General features: G+C 39.7%; 1 protein-coding gene across 1 annotated transcript in view; it reads right to left on the reverse strand.

Moving 5' to 3' along the window:
• Window positions 1-14,143, reverse strand: part of ITGA8 (integrin subunit alpha 8) — a 171,830-nt gene that overhangs the window by 23,797 nt on the left and 133,890 nt on the right. The window contains exons 25-26 of the mRNA XM_055332378.1: window positions 13,497-13,655; window positions 2,303-2,431 (exon numbers count right to left, since the gene is read on the reverse strand). Of these exons, the coding sequence (XP_055188353.1) occupies window positions 2,303-2,431; window positions 13,497-13,655 (288 nt within the window). The remainder of the gene's footprint in view (window positions 1-2,302; window positions 2,432-13,496; window positions 13,656-14,143) is intronic.

Consider the following 14,143-nt stretch of genomic DNA (forward strand, 5'->3'; position numbering starts at 1 on the left):
CTGTAAGAAGGCACAGGCCAACAGACTGGAAGAGAGCCTGGAGAGAATGTTTTTTGGGGAGGCCAAGGGATGGGATGGTTTTAGGAAGCAGTTCATAGCAGCATATGCTGAAGAGGGTTTGAAAGATAAGGTTTCTGTAAGCGGAGTAGGAAAAAGGACAAGAAGAAAGCCTGGGGAGGAGGAGATGAGGTGGTCAGTACGAGAGCAGCAGGGGCCCTAGATGAGAAAGGCAAGGACATTCTTGGCGGAGGAAAAATTATATTTCCATGCTATGGATACAAATTTTTCCTATGCAAATGTGGAAATTACAATCCAACACAAGATGTTGGCATTTTGCACTTTCAAATTCCTAATCAGAAACGGGATTCAGTAAGTTGTTTTTAACTAAACAAAAACCGTAGGCGGTCTTATTTAACTTTTGATTTTAGAATAAACTTCGTATAATCACTTTCTATCCAGAACTGTTTTGACTTGAGGACATGGGGAGGCGTACGATTTGCAATTTTCAAACCAATAAGAGAATAAAGCATGAGTTAACAAAGTCAGATATGGAAATCAAGAATTGCCTTGCTCTCATCTGCTAGTAACAAGTTTCTATGATATTCAGGAGTTAAAAATCATTGTGCATTTAAAAAATCTTTTTTAAAAAGATTTCATTTATTTATTCGTGATATATATATATATATATATATATATATATATATATATATATAGACAGAGAGGCAGAGACACAGGCAGAGGGAGAAGCAGGCTCCACACAGGGAGCCCAATGTGGGACTCGATCCTGCAACCCCAGGATCACGCCCCGAGTCAAAGGCAGACACTCAACCACTGAGCCACCCAGGTGTCCCTAAAAAAATCTTTAATGAGAAAACAGGAGGGAAAAAAAAATCTGACCCTACAACAGAAGTGCATATACTTTTCAGATGAATTTTAGTTATTGATCTCTACAGCCTCAGGGTGTTTATGAGAAATACACTAAAGCATAAGTTGAAAAACATAAGTGAATCTTGATTTTCTAAATTGTTCATTCCCATAGGTGTGGACACTGGTTCTCCAGAGGACTTTTACATTGGTACTGTGTTTTAGAATTCTATAGATGCCAATCATTGCTTTCTTTTTACAAAATTTATTAAATTTTTTTATTGAGATATAATTGACACACATTTTATTGTTTCAATATTTGTATATATTGTGAAATGATCTCCACAATAAGTCCAGTTATTATCTAGTTATGATCTTTAAGAGCTTTTAAGATCTCCTCTCTTAACACCTGTCAAATATGCAATACATTATTATTAAATGTAGTACCATTCTGTATGCCACATGCACAGGCGTTGTTTTCTATTCTATTATTTCTCCTGGAAGCTTTCTTTAAACAATAATATGTGGCATTTTATTAATTTATCCTAAGCTGAATAGCATATCACTTTCTGACTCTTAGGTTTTAAAAAACATTACCATGCCATAAAAAGTTGCAGGGACTTGAATCAAAATCTGCTACCTGCCATAGCTTTTTGCCAGGTAACTTTAGGTACTTCTATTATAATAAACATTCCTCTCTTGATTTAAGTTTAACTAAATAAGTTAGACTTGCTTGATATACTTTTCTGTCCATTTCTGTGTTTGAAACTTTTTATGAATGTTACAGCATGCTCAAGACACATGAAAACAAATCATTTTAGCCTCTTTTAAGTGTAGTGTTTGGTGGTATTAACATTCACCTTGGGACGAGTGGGAGAATTGAATAGAAAATACTGACTCTTGAGTGCTCTCCACAGTTCTGCAAAGGGTTTACTAATAAGCTCAAAATCAATCTACCATAGCCGCCAATGCTAAGACTCTGCAGGATTTTGACCCAGGAAATCAGAAGGCCCCATTCTCATCTCTTCTGGACCAGCAGAGGAGTCTGAGATGCAGGGACATGTGTCAACAACCTCCCTCCACCCCCAGGACCTGCTGCTCCAGGCCTTTCCACACTCTCACTCTCAGGGTCTGGGGACAGGCTCACATGGGAGCTTTGTGTTCTCCAAAGCACTATATGCCATGTTTTAGGTTTTTATCATTATTTTTCCAACGTAGCCTGCATGGCAGGTTTAGAAGAGTGAAAACACTATAATGCAAATACTCCTTTGTCTGCATGGAAGAGTTGCTTTCACGGCTCATAACATGTACTGCCAAAACACGGCAGGCATATCTGAGCATTGAAACAATAGTTCGAGTTCAAACCATCTGTGTTTGGGAGTTCTGGCCAATCCAGCCTTTCCTCTCTGATCTGCGCACGCTGAGATAACCAACTCACCAGGATTTTTGCGGGGCTCTGTCTGTGGGGCTCCAGCACCCCCACATCTCTCCTCCGGACAAGATGAGGGATGGTCGAGTTTCGCAAAAAGGTGCTCAGCTCAGGGGTGTCCTCTGGGGGGGTGGCGGGCTGCCAAGAGAAAGCAAGAGACAGACACATCAGTCTCATAAATGCTCATCACCTCTTCATTAGCCTTGAACTCCAGGCATTTCGTGGCTAAGGAGTCACAAGAGAAGCCAGACCTGTCCTGATTTACCAGCAGTGTGTTCAACTCCAAAGTGAAATGCATGGACAAGGAACCAGCATTCCCATTCTCCAACCATAGGAGCTCCTGAAGGATGGGGAATGCATCTCGGGAAAGTTTATCTGGTAAGGATCAGATTTTCAGTAGAAGTGATCTCCCCAGATGGAAGTGACTTTTCAAGCATGAGTCATTATTTTCCTTTTACTTTCCTTTTATCATTTATTCATGCTGGGGAAGCTCAGGAACCTTCTGTGTGGTGAGACGGATCCTGAGGTGGCAGGAAAGTGAGGCGGTGGCCATGGGGAAACAGCCTGACGTAGTCAAGGACCAAACATCAGCACGTCTAAGCCCCATGCTCCTGGAGTTGGAAGAAATGCTCCTTTAGGAGTGAATCATGTTCTAATAAAAATGACTTTTGCAAAGCATGCCACGTGAACACTGTGCTGTAAGGGGGGTTGTTTTGTGAGTGTTCTAGAACTTATGATTTTATCTCAGGCTCCATGCTGGGTACCTCTGATAGCTGAATAAATATTTTGAAAGTGCCTGTAAGTCACACATAATATCCCATTAAAATTCTTCATTTTAGACTGCCTGAATATAGACTCACACACATAGAAGTTTCTTCCAGACTGCCTGAATATAGAAACTTAATTTTCTGCTCCTGCCCCAAGTCCCTCTAAACACACGTTCTTTTACATAGTTTCTCTTTGTAGTCACAGGAGCAATAGTAGTATGTTCATTTCTATGGGATGAACAAAGATATTCCTATATTGTAGATGTAAGAAGTACCACAAAAGATGAAATGATCATGCTCAGCCTGTTCTAAGACCCTAGGAAAATCTATGGGATAAACAGAAAGGTAAGAGTCCAGATTCTGTAGTATGCCACGAATAGCCCTCTATATACTGGCCTCAGCCTACCTCTCCAGCCTTGTTTCTTACCAAGAGCCCTCTCCATCCTGCCCTGCAATGTATAGAACCACTGTCCACTCCTGACATGCACCAGGATGATTCCTGGGCCCCTGTTTGGCATTCCACATGGTAGCTCTATTCCCTCATATGCACCCATCAAGCTGTGCAGTAACTGCCTGCTGACCAGCCTGAGTTGCCCAGCAAGGAAATGTAAAATGATAAGCATTGTGTCTCATATAACATCCAAGGAAGTATCAGGAAACAGGGAGAGAAAGAAGATCCAGTGGGGAAAAGTAAAATGGGAGAAAGATGTAACAGACAATCCAGGAAAGTGGGAAAGTGTGAACCTAGGGAAGGCTAAGGAAAAGAAAGTTACAAAAATAAAGGAGTGACTAAGAATGTCAAATTCTGCAGAGGAGTAAAGAATGAGGACTAAAAGTAGTCATTGTATTTGTCACAAAAAAATTATGGACAGATGATCCAGCAATTCCATTCGGGGTATTCATTGGAAGAAAATAAAAAACTAGTTTGGAGAGATTTTCAGCAGAAGTGATCTCCCCAGATGGAAGTGAGATCACCTCCATGTTCACTGGAGCATTATTTATAGTAGCCAAGATATGGAAGCAGCCTAAGTGTCCATAGATGGATGAATAGATGTGGTGTCCATGCACGCATACATGCACACATGCACACCAATATTATTCAAGCATAAAAAAAGAAGAAAATCCTGCCATTTATGAAACATGGATGACCTTGTGGGCATTAAGTGAACCAAGATAGAGAAAGACAAATACATGTGGAATCTAAAAAAAACAAAAAAAGACCACTCCAAACCAAAACAAAACCCTAAACTCATAGATACAGAGACTAGATTGGTGATTGTCACAGTTTAGGGGGGCTGGGGATGGGGCAAAATGGGTGAAAGTGGTCACAAAGTATAAACTTCCAGTTATAAAATAAATGTCTTAGGGATATACTGTACAGCACAGTGACTATAATTAATAATACTGTGTTGTATATTTGAAAGTTGCTAAGAGAGTAGATCTTAAAAGTTTTCAACATAAGGAAAAGCATTTATAACTCTTTGTGGTGATGGATGTGAACTAGGCTTACCATGGTGATAATTTCACAATGTATATAAATACCCAATCATGTTGTACACCTGAAACTAATATGCTACATGTCAGTTATATCTCAATGTAAAATGAGAAAAAAAGAATTTGTAGATGCCCTTTACTGAGCAGAGGATTGGTATGTGTGGAAACTGATCTGCAGAAGCCAAAGGGTGAATGCATTTGAACAAATGAATATTTGAAAAAATAAAATTAAATCTTTATCTTATTCTTATTTTAAGGCAATTCTCCATGGCTCAGAGATGAGATGCAGCCACGTCTTCCAAATAAGAAAGCACCAAAAGAAAACAAAATAAAACATAGATGCTCTTAGTTGCTATTTATAATGGAAACAGAATAGTAATATAAAACTTTGTGGGCATACATAGATTACTTGTTAAATAAATCATGATATTTATGCATAAGACTACTGAACAGTTTTTTGATGTAGAGCTACATAGAATTCTAAAAAATACAATATCTTAGTAAAGGGAATAGGCAGTGTTGTTTTGTGCTGTGTTTTTTGAATGGGTGGGGGGTGTTGTTATTTTGGTGGGGGAGTTTGGGGGGGGTGGGGGGGGGATAGAAGGGGGGGGGGGTGGGTAAGGGGGGGGGGGGGGTTGTTGAGTTTATTGATGATGGGGTGATTGTGGAATGGGAGTTTGGGTGGGGGGGGTTGTGTTTGGGTTAGGTATAGTTAGGTAGGGATGGGTGGGGGTGTTGGGGGTGTGTGGTTGGGGGGGTTTTTTTGGGGGTGGGTGGGGTGGGGGGATGGGGGTATATATATATATGTAAATATATTTATTTGGTAATTATTTTTATGAGGAATGGATGTAAATAGTAGATGAGATTGAGAAATTGAATAGAAAGTTAGTGATGATTTTGTAAAAGTGAAATAAGGGGTGAAGTGTTGTTGGGGGGTTTGGTGATGGTTGGAGTTGTGTATGGTGGGGGGTTGTTTTGTTTGGGGATTGTGGGGGGGTGGTTATGTTTGGGGTGGTATTTTGGTTTGGTTTTTTGGGGAGGAGGGTGGGGGTTGTATTGGAAGTGTGTGAGGGGGTATGTATGGGTGGTATATTTTTTTGGAATGTATTTATGGTTTTTTAGTAAAAGAGAAATAAGAAAGCAGGGATAACAAGTAGAGTATGGCTAAACATGAAAGGGAATAGGGGCTCATTCTTGGAAGAAGATTCGGATCCAAGTCATTTGCTTATTGTTTTGAAGAAGCAGGAAATTTAACTAAGTTTCTGGGGTCCAAGGAGGGAACCAGCAGAGAGGAAGAGCTTGAAAATATAGCAAATGGGATACTTGATGTAGCAAAGTTAAATTTGGAATCGGAAGAAGACCTTTCCTTCCTCTCAAAGTATTGGGTAGGATTTGAGGATGAGAAAGAGACAATTAGATGTGTGTGTGTGTGTGGTGGGGGTTGGGATTTGGGATGGCGAAAAGGATCCTTTGAAGATTCTCTTGCTGTAAGGTCATCTGCTAACAGTGATGCCAGAGAGGCTGGATAGGAAGTCTGAAAACAGTAGTGAAGGTTTGGAGAAGCCAATGAAGAAACTGCTAGGGGGGTCATCAGGATGGCAGAGGGGCTCCTCCAGATGCTGGATGTCCAGTGAGCACTTCCCACCATCGATGTGTCCTGGTACCTTCAGGTGAAGGGGCAGAGAAGCCAAATTATGGGACTGTACCTGATCGAGATTTATGGAGCAGGAACTTGAAAGGATAGAGGGGAAGGGAGGTTAAGTAAGATAACCTGTAAAAGAGCATTTCAACCGACTCATCATGGAATCCAGACTTGTCAGGAAAGAAAGTCAGGCCAAAGGCAGTCTTGAGAGTCAGGTGGGTGAGCTAACTAATAGAAAGTTTTCACATCAAAGAAGAGAAGGTCTTGTGGACAGAGGAAGTGAGAAAGTTATAAAAATAGGAGATTGCATTGGAGGCTTGGATGTTGACTTAAACACTTTAGGGACAGGGTGACTAGAAGTGATGTTCACAGCACTGGGCTGTTGAACTACATGGATTGTGAGGTGCAGACCAGCCCCACGGATGCTGGAACAGTCCAGGACTGTGGTAGGGAAGGAGTGCCAGCCAAAGAGATGCTCAAGCATACCCAGTGGTGGACAATCTGAGAGAAAAGCTCTTATAAGATTAAAATTTGAATTGAGATAGAAAATTGTGAAGATCTCTAAGATTCCTTTATATATTTTATGTGTGTGTATGTATAGTTTTTGCTTTGATATTTTCATGTGTAATTTCTTTTTTTTATATAGGTCCCTGGGAGATATGTTACAGAGTTAACTCTATCTAACCAAACTACAGGGGAAAAGATACTGGAAGGACCTATGGAATGTTCCTTTGTTCCTGTAGTAGTAGGAAAATAATAGCCCAAAGAGAAGACAACTCTTCAGCTTCCTGTGTGATGGCATCAGATGCAGCTTGTGTACAGATAAAGAACACATTTGTGGTGGCCGCTGGTCCATTATCATTTACAAATATTATGAGCAGTCTCAGAGGGCTTACTCTGAGCCAGAGAATGAACGTATTACACAGCAGGGGTTGATAAAACATGCTTCTTTCTTTTCGTAATATTGTTTTACAGATAGAGGAATGTCCCTCCCAACCACCACACTGAGAAAGTCTTCGAATGGCTTACAAACCAGTTTTCTAAAGTGGCATTCCAGAAATTATTTCAGAATCTAAAACAAAACAAAAAAACCAAAAAGCAAAATGAACAAAAACTAAAAAACAAGGATGAACTTATCCAAGAAATGTAAACAAGAGTTACAGCCTGTTTTCTAGATGAACTCTTGGAGCTTCTTTCACAACTGATCATGAACCCACGGGTCATGTTTTTCCTTAATCTGAAACCCTGAGAGGTGAGGGCCTCTTAGCACCCGTCTTAGGCAGGCATTCAGTTCAGAAAACAATTTGCTAAGTGCTCTGAGAAGCTGCTGGTAAACACTCAAGTATCTTCCTCAGAACAATTGGAAAACTGCTCCTTTCTGCATTAAGGAAATCATTGTTAGTAAATATGGTTCTTCCCCAGCTGCTACTCAGATTTTGACTCCAACAGGAGTTTCCTATTTGCATGACTCTTGACCAAACTCTTCACTCTGGGTAAGTTTAAATTTATGAGTTAAAGAGATACTGCATAGCTGGAATGTGCAATACTGGTGAAAATGCAACTTTTGAAGAAAATAGTTGGGTGCAATGAGATTAAAGGTTCTTTGAACCTGAACAAACACAACACATACTATCCTCATCTTGTTTTTTGTGATTTGTCTTTGGATTTCAGGTATTCCTAATACACAATAGATGGCAGACTTTTCCTCAGGTAATTCTTTGTCTATAATTAAATGGGAGTAGAGACAATCATAGGAGGTTGGGCTACCATGTCATTTTCTTCAAGATATAAATGTGAAGGATTTGTCAGGAGAGGAAAAAAAAACACACACTTTTTTTTTTAACATCCTGAAAAAATAATAGATTCTCTCTGTTGGTGATTTTGAAGCTTCTGTTAGTTGTTGGAGATGTGTTCTTACATTTTAAAATTTCCATGAGAACCTGAAGACCATCTTAAAGAGAAGATAAGGCAAAGAGAAACTGACCCTGGAGAGTGTAAGCCCTTTGGTGGCTGAAAATTGGACCAATAGGCACTGTTAAAAATAAAAAGTGAATGAAAGTCCTTTATCAGGGGGTGCATGTAAGAGAGAAAGAGAAATGGAGAAAGAGACAGAGAATGCAAGTGGGTCGGGAGCTATAACAAGTGTCCCTGCATTCTGAATTAAGAAAAAACAGTAATTAAATGGAGGCAGTTTTGAAGGAAAAGAATTCTCTCAAGGGTAAGACAAAACTATGCAAATTTGCTAAGTCAAGCCAAGGCAAGCCAAGGCAAGCCAAGCCACAGTCTGTGTTCACCAATTTTGAAAAAAAAACAAAACAAACACAAACCCCCACCCCCCCAAAACTAGTTGCAGGACTATAATCCTTGATGGATGGTCCCTGTGTTTCTGCTTCCATGTTTGTACTATCTGGTTGCAATTTGGGCTTCCTGTGAGAATGGTCTTGTTTGAGACAGTTGTAACCTCCTGCTTTCCATGGCTCCAAAGCCCATTCTCCACACAACATTGGCTTCTCTCTTGTCTACCACCCTAATCTAGCCCCTATCAGATCATTTGTACCCCGGGCTCCTTTCTTGAGTGGGCGCCCAGAATGTGGTACTGGGATCCTGTGTGTGTTGAGGCCAGCACCTCGCTGGTCCTCCCATCCTGGGTACAGCCTGAAATTCCACAGCCCTCTCTCCCGCTTCTTACACTTGGCTGTCCATGATGAAATCTTGCCAACTTAAAAAAAAAAAAAATCCTTCACTCTTTATGCAGCTTTGGTTTCTAACTAGTGTTGGCTTTTTCAAGTACATCTTATCTAGGGATCATCGCCTGTCTGGAGGACTCTCCAACCTCCAGGATAAAGTCTACCCAAATAGGATAATGGATAGTTTGAAATCATTTTACTGCCTTAGAATGGTTGAGAAATACTTTATCCAACTCTAAAATTTTATTTCAAGGAGGATCTGGAATGAATTAGATTTAATGGATTGGTCAGAATGCTGCAGACAGTTGAATGTTTCACAATGTTTTCGATGGTAGAATGTGCAGGAATCGCCACATTAAAATCCTTTTCTCTGAAGCCCGGAGCCAGAACCTTCATGGCCATCTGCTTCTGCCCCTTCGTTCATAGAAGGCAGAGAAATGAACCTCGTGAAGTGAAACCATCATGGGAGGAACAGAAAACCAAGCACAGCAATCATTTCACTGGGAGGTGAAATGAAAGCAGAAGCGAATGTACCCAAGGCCCTGTCCCGCTCTCTGGCTTGCCTGCACTGGGTACTTCAAGAGGCTGTGTGGCTCACTCCCTTTTCTTGAACCCCATCACCTGTGCATGCTCCTATTTCTGTTCACACTGGGGTGTTGGAACAGTGTCAACAAAGCAGGTTAAGTGAATCCCCATGAAGCCTGATAAGAGGCAACTATTAAAAAAACTCATAAACTTCTAGTGGCATCCAAGTTATGTCTCCAATTTAGCCACTGATGCTCTGTATTTAGGCAGTGAGTGAGGTGGGTGTGAGTAAGAACTTTTGCCCACTATTTCCTCTGATCACGGTGGTGGCTGTCCAAGGCAATCTGCTCTTCATACCTTGGAGGGATAGATAACTCAGCTGTACCAGTCACCACTGTGAAAAGTGAGTCCCGTTCAGAAGTTGAAGGCCTATGTGAGGAGAGTCGCATTTGGGATGCCTGTTGAATTTATAGCTGGGTTGTATTTCGGAAGATTTTAGGCTAGATGTTTGGCACTCAGGATACATTTGTCTTTAGAGGCAATCTTTTAAATTGTGGCTCAGTTTTCAGGCCAGCCCACAAAAAACCCTACTTTATCAACAATATGGCTTTGATGAGTAAAACTATGCATTCATAATAAAAAGTAAAGCCAAGAGGTTGCTGAGTAATTAAAAAAAACACATTGTGTTAAATACATTAGTTCTATTAAATGCTAGCAGGTTTAATTAGGTGGATATGAGAAATTATTTTGAGATGTGGGATTTTGCAGGGAATATTCAGGAAATTTCAAAGGTTTTAGTGTTGGTGGCATTCTTTCCTTAGAGCAGATGGCTGAGAAAATGCCTCTAAGGAAATTTGGACAATTGCTTTTTCATCAGCACATTCCCTTAGACATTGGTAAGAGCTGCAAAGGAGCAGTGAAGTAGAGAGCTACTTCCATTGGTTGAGAAAAAAAAAATGAGGATATATATGGGGAAATGACAAAAAAGATGTGACCCAAAAAGAAAGAATTTTGCTGTGAGGAAATCAGTTGATTGGCTGTAGAAGCAAATGTGGGGAACTTGAAAATCCTCCAGAGGATACTTGGGAGAGCTGAGGTGGCAGTCTACCCTCTCAGAGGCCCACAGCTGGCCTGGGATATTTTGGTGGTTTGTCCAGTGGTCACTAGAGAATCCTCAGAAAGGACTTGTAGACCTGCTCATAGATGTAGATGTTTCAAGAGGCATTCTGTTTGTAAAGAAGTTGTAGAATCAAATCATAAGGAATTTGATCTTAGTGGATAATAAGATTGAATAGTAGGATTTACTTTTTGCCTATAGGAATGTATTTTGCCTCCTTTTTTCCTTTTATTAAACCTACCCTTTCTCTGCTTCTTAAAGAATTAAGTTTTTTTTTTTAAAAAGCTAGATGTTTAGGTATCTATATTTTTTAAAAGTATATTTATTTTTAAATATCTAAAATATTTGGGTTAAATATTTTTTAACCCAAATGGGTTAAAAATGGGTGAAATGGGTTAAAAAACCCCAGTAATCAGCTTTGATGTAAGAATCTGAAATTGATACCTAAGTTAAAAAAATTTCTCAGATCTATTCTAGAAGATAGATAAACTAGATAGAGTAAATAATTTGTTCTTTACTAATTTCCAATTCATATTTAAGACAGAGAATAGACTGTTTAGCTTTGTATTATCTAGGAAGAAAATAAATTTCCAAGTATATTTATAGGAACTTCACCAATAAATTAATGTCCTAAGAAGAAAATAATTTTCAAGTACTCTCAATTTGTTGGTAGCTACTTATATAAAACATACTGATAATTAATTTTAAAAACTTATTTATTGATAAAAATCTCTTTTTGACTCTCTGGGTTCTACACACTAAATGTAAGTAGAAGTGCTTAGAGGACCTGAAAGTAAAAACATTTCAAGTTTTTCATTATTCCGAATTTCAAGAGTTCATTTATTGTTATCATTTGTCATTTTGGCGAGCTACCCCTTCACATTGTAATCAAATCTTCTTATATTCAATTTCCACAAATTGGGTTTTACAAATTTATAAATTGAGAGTTTAAGTCTCATTTTAAAGATTACTAGCCTTATATTTTTTATATAAGTCTATACTTCAAAGAATACCCGGGTGGTAGGGACTGCAGGTGCCTAATGGCTACCAACACCCAGTTTGCATGAATCTGTCAATGTTTAAGGCAAGTGATCTCTTGGTATCCTTCCTGTAAATGACTATTAAACTGCAGCAAAGAAAAAAGAATTCACAACCAACATGATGAATTTCACACAAGTTACATAGTATCTATGAACATACATAGTGTTGGATATAAAGCAAACATTCAACTCCAGAGTTTAGAACTTCCCTAGGTGTCTGTGCTCCAAGAATCTGAAGGAGAGAAACCTTTAACCATAGGACATGTGAAAGCTTTAATTGCTTCAATATTAATACATTCCCTTTGAAGATGCTATTTTTGCTTTTTAAATTTTTTAAAAAGATTTTATTTATTTGAAAGAGAGACAGAGGGAGCACCAGCAAGGGGAGGGGCAGAAGGAGAGGGAGAAGCAAACTCCCTGCTGAGGGTGGAGCCCGATGTGGGGCTCGATCTCAGGACCCTGAGATCACAAAGTCAGACACTTAACTGATTGAGTCACCCAGGGGCCCCAGAAGATGTTATTTTATAATCCTTGAGGATATTAAAATCATCTCAATGAAGAACCAAAGGAGAGAGGAAATGGACAAAAAATTTTCCAGGGAGGAAGTATTTGAAATAATTTTGTGGAATACAAGTGACTTTATTTATTATTTCCTCATAAAGAAAGAGACTTGTCCTATAAATCCTTTAATACTGAATCCCTTTTAGTCTTCCTCTCTTGGAATAAAAGGCATGTTGGGTTGAAGAAGAAAGCGTTTCATAACTGGCAATGTCCCAGTGCCTGCAGTTAGAGTAGAGGCAGACCCGTGTTCCAAATGGTTGAGTTAGTATTTCATGAAGCCTGCCCTTTGCTCCATTTCTAATAGAGACACTGTCTCCCTGAGCTACTAGACAATGTCGATTCTTAAATAAAGTTCTCTTTTGAGGATAACATCTGGTTAAAAGGTTTTTTTTTCTCTCCATTCAAATGTGACATTTTCAAGGGTTATGCTAATTATGTTCCTTTCTTCCCAGAAGAAACTTAAAGCCAGATTTGGATCTTAATCTGAAAGGGATCATCAGCTCCTTGGACACTTGAGCTCCTGGCGAGTCTGTGACCAGAAAAGCAGCGTGGATGGCAGGTGGGGATTGTAGAGAGGCTGAGTTTTAGGTCCCCCAGACCCTGCCTCTTAACAGACCCCAGGTGATTGGATAAGCTTAAGAATCTGAGAAGCACTGCTCACAGCTTCTCTATAAGCTGCACTAAAGAATGTGATCCAGAAATTTCCCGTCTAGGGGTTCTCGGGGGCACTGAGATGGCCTTTGGCAAATTATCGCATTTCTCCACTTAGTATTGGCAACATCTGGAAAAGCCCACTTGGCAAAGATCCTTCTATCTTTTGGCAATGTACCAAAAGGACTCTAAAAATAGCATTTTGTATGAATTCTCCAAAACATGACGTGTCTATTTATGATTTTGGTTTGATTTGTGCTGCTAGTCAAACCATATGCAAAAGATACCTATTAAAGTAGGCTAAATAAGTGACAGGTTACCATGAACAATGAAACCAGGAGAAATTTAAGTTTTCTAGGAGTGACATTTTAAGTTAGGTCTGGCATTTTCAAAAAGATTTTATTTATCTGAGAGAGAGAGAGAGGTGCGGGAGGGGCAGAGGGAGACAGAGAAGCAGACTCCCCCCTGTGCAGGGGGACCAATGCGGGGGCTCAATCCCAGTACCCTGGGACCAGAGCCAAAGGCAGATACTTAACCAATCGAGCCACCCAGGCGCCCCTAGGTCTGGCATTTTAACCATAAAATTAAAAGAAAAAGCCTGATAGATTATCTCCAAAATAACTTATAATTACTTTGCCTTAAAAAATATAAGCCACAGTTTTAATTTTTTTCCTTATCATAAAAAATAAGCAAAACAACCAGTTAGACCAGGCTCCTACCTTTATATCCTGTGGGTTAATATCAGGATTTGTTTGACACCGTAGAGGTCCCAGAGTTTGGACATGAAAAATGTAGAGGAGAAATTCGTCCCGGGCAGAGAATGGCCAGCCCACCTCCAGAAGGGTGTCGCTGATGGTACTTGGTCCAATATTGTGCAGCTATAAACAAGGAACATGTCAAGTAATGGCACAACACAAAACAGGAAGATGAAATCAAACTCCATGTATTTTGTACCCATTCTAAAAGACAGGTGTGTTTGGTTTTAATGTATCTGGGCCGTGATGGTGGCATTGGAAAATAGAATCGATGTAAGCAAGAGGAGCTCCAAAAGCAATAAGTGCTGATGCTCAGAGAAGACTCTTCATTCTGGGAACCTCTAAGGGCAGACTTCCTTAGCAAAGACCACATTAACCATGTCTGGTAATTGTGATGTTTACCTTAAATATATATTAATTTCATCACAGTGCTAGAAATGCAATTTTAATTATATGCTTTCAAAACTAGTTATTTGTTCTTTACATTGAAATCTGCCTTCTTCCTGACTACTGACTTGCCAATTGCAACCATATGGGATGCACTTTCTTTCACCCCCTGGAAAAATAGTTATCCATCAAATGCCAAAGATGGCCCAGGCTCAGCACAGTTC

This window comes from Nyctereutes procyonoides, unplaced genomic scaffold (assembly GCF_905146905.1).
Source record: "Nyctereutes procyonoides isolate TBG_1078 unplaced genomic scaffold, NYPRO_anot_genome, whole genome shotgun sequence".
In the NCBI taxonomy this organism is placed as follows: Eukaryota; Metazoa; Chordata; class Mammalia; order Carnivora; family Canidae; genus Nyctereutes; species Nyctereutes procyonoides.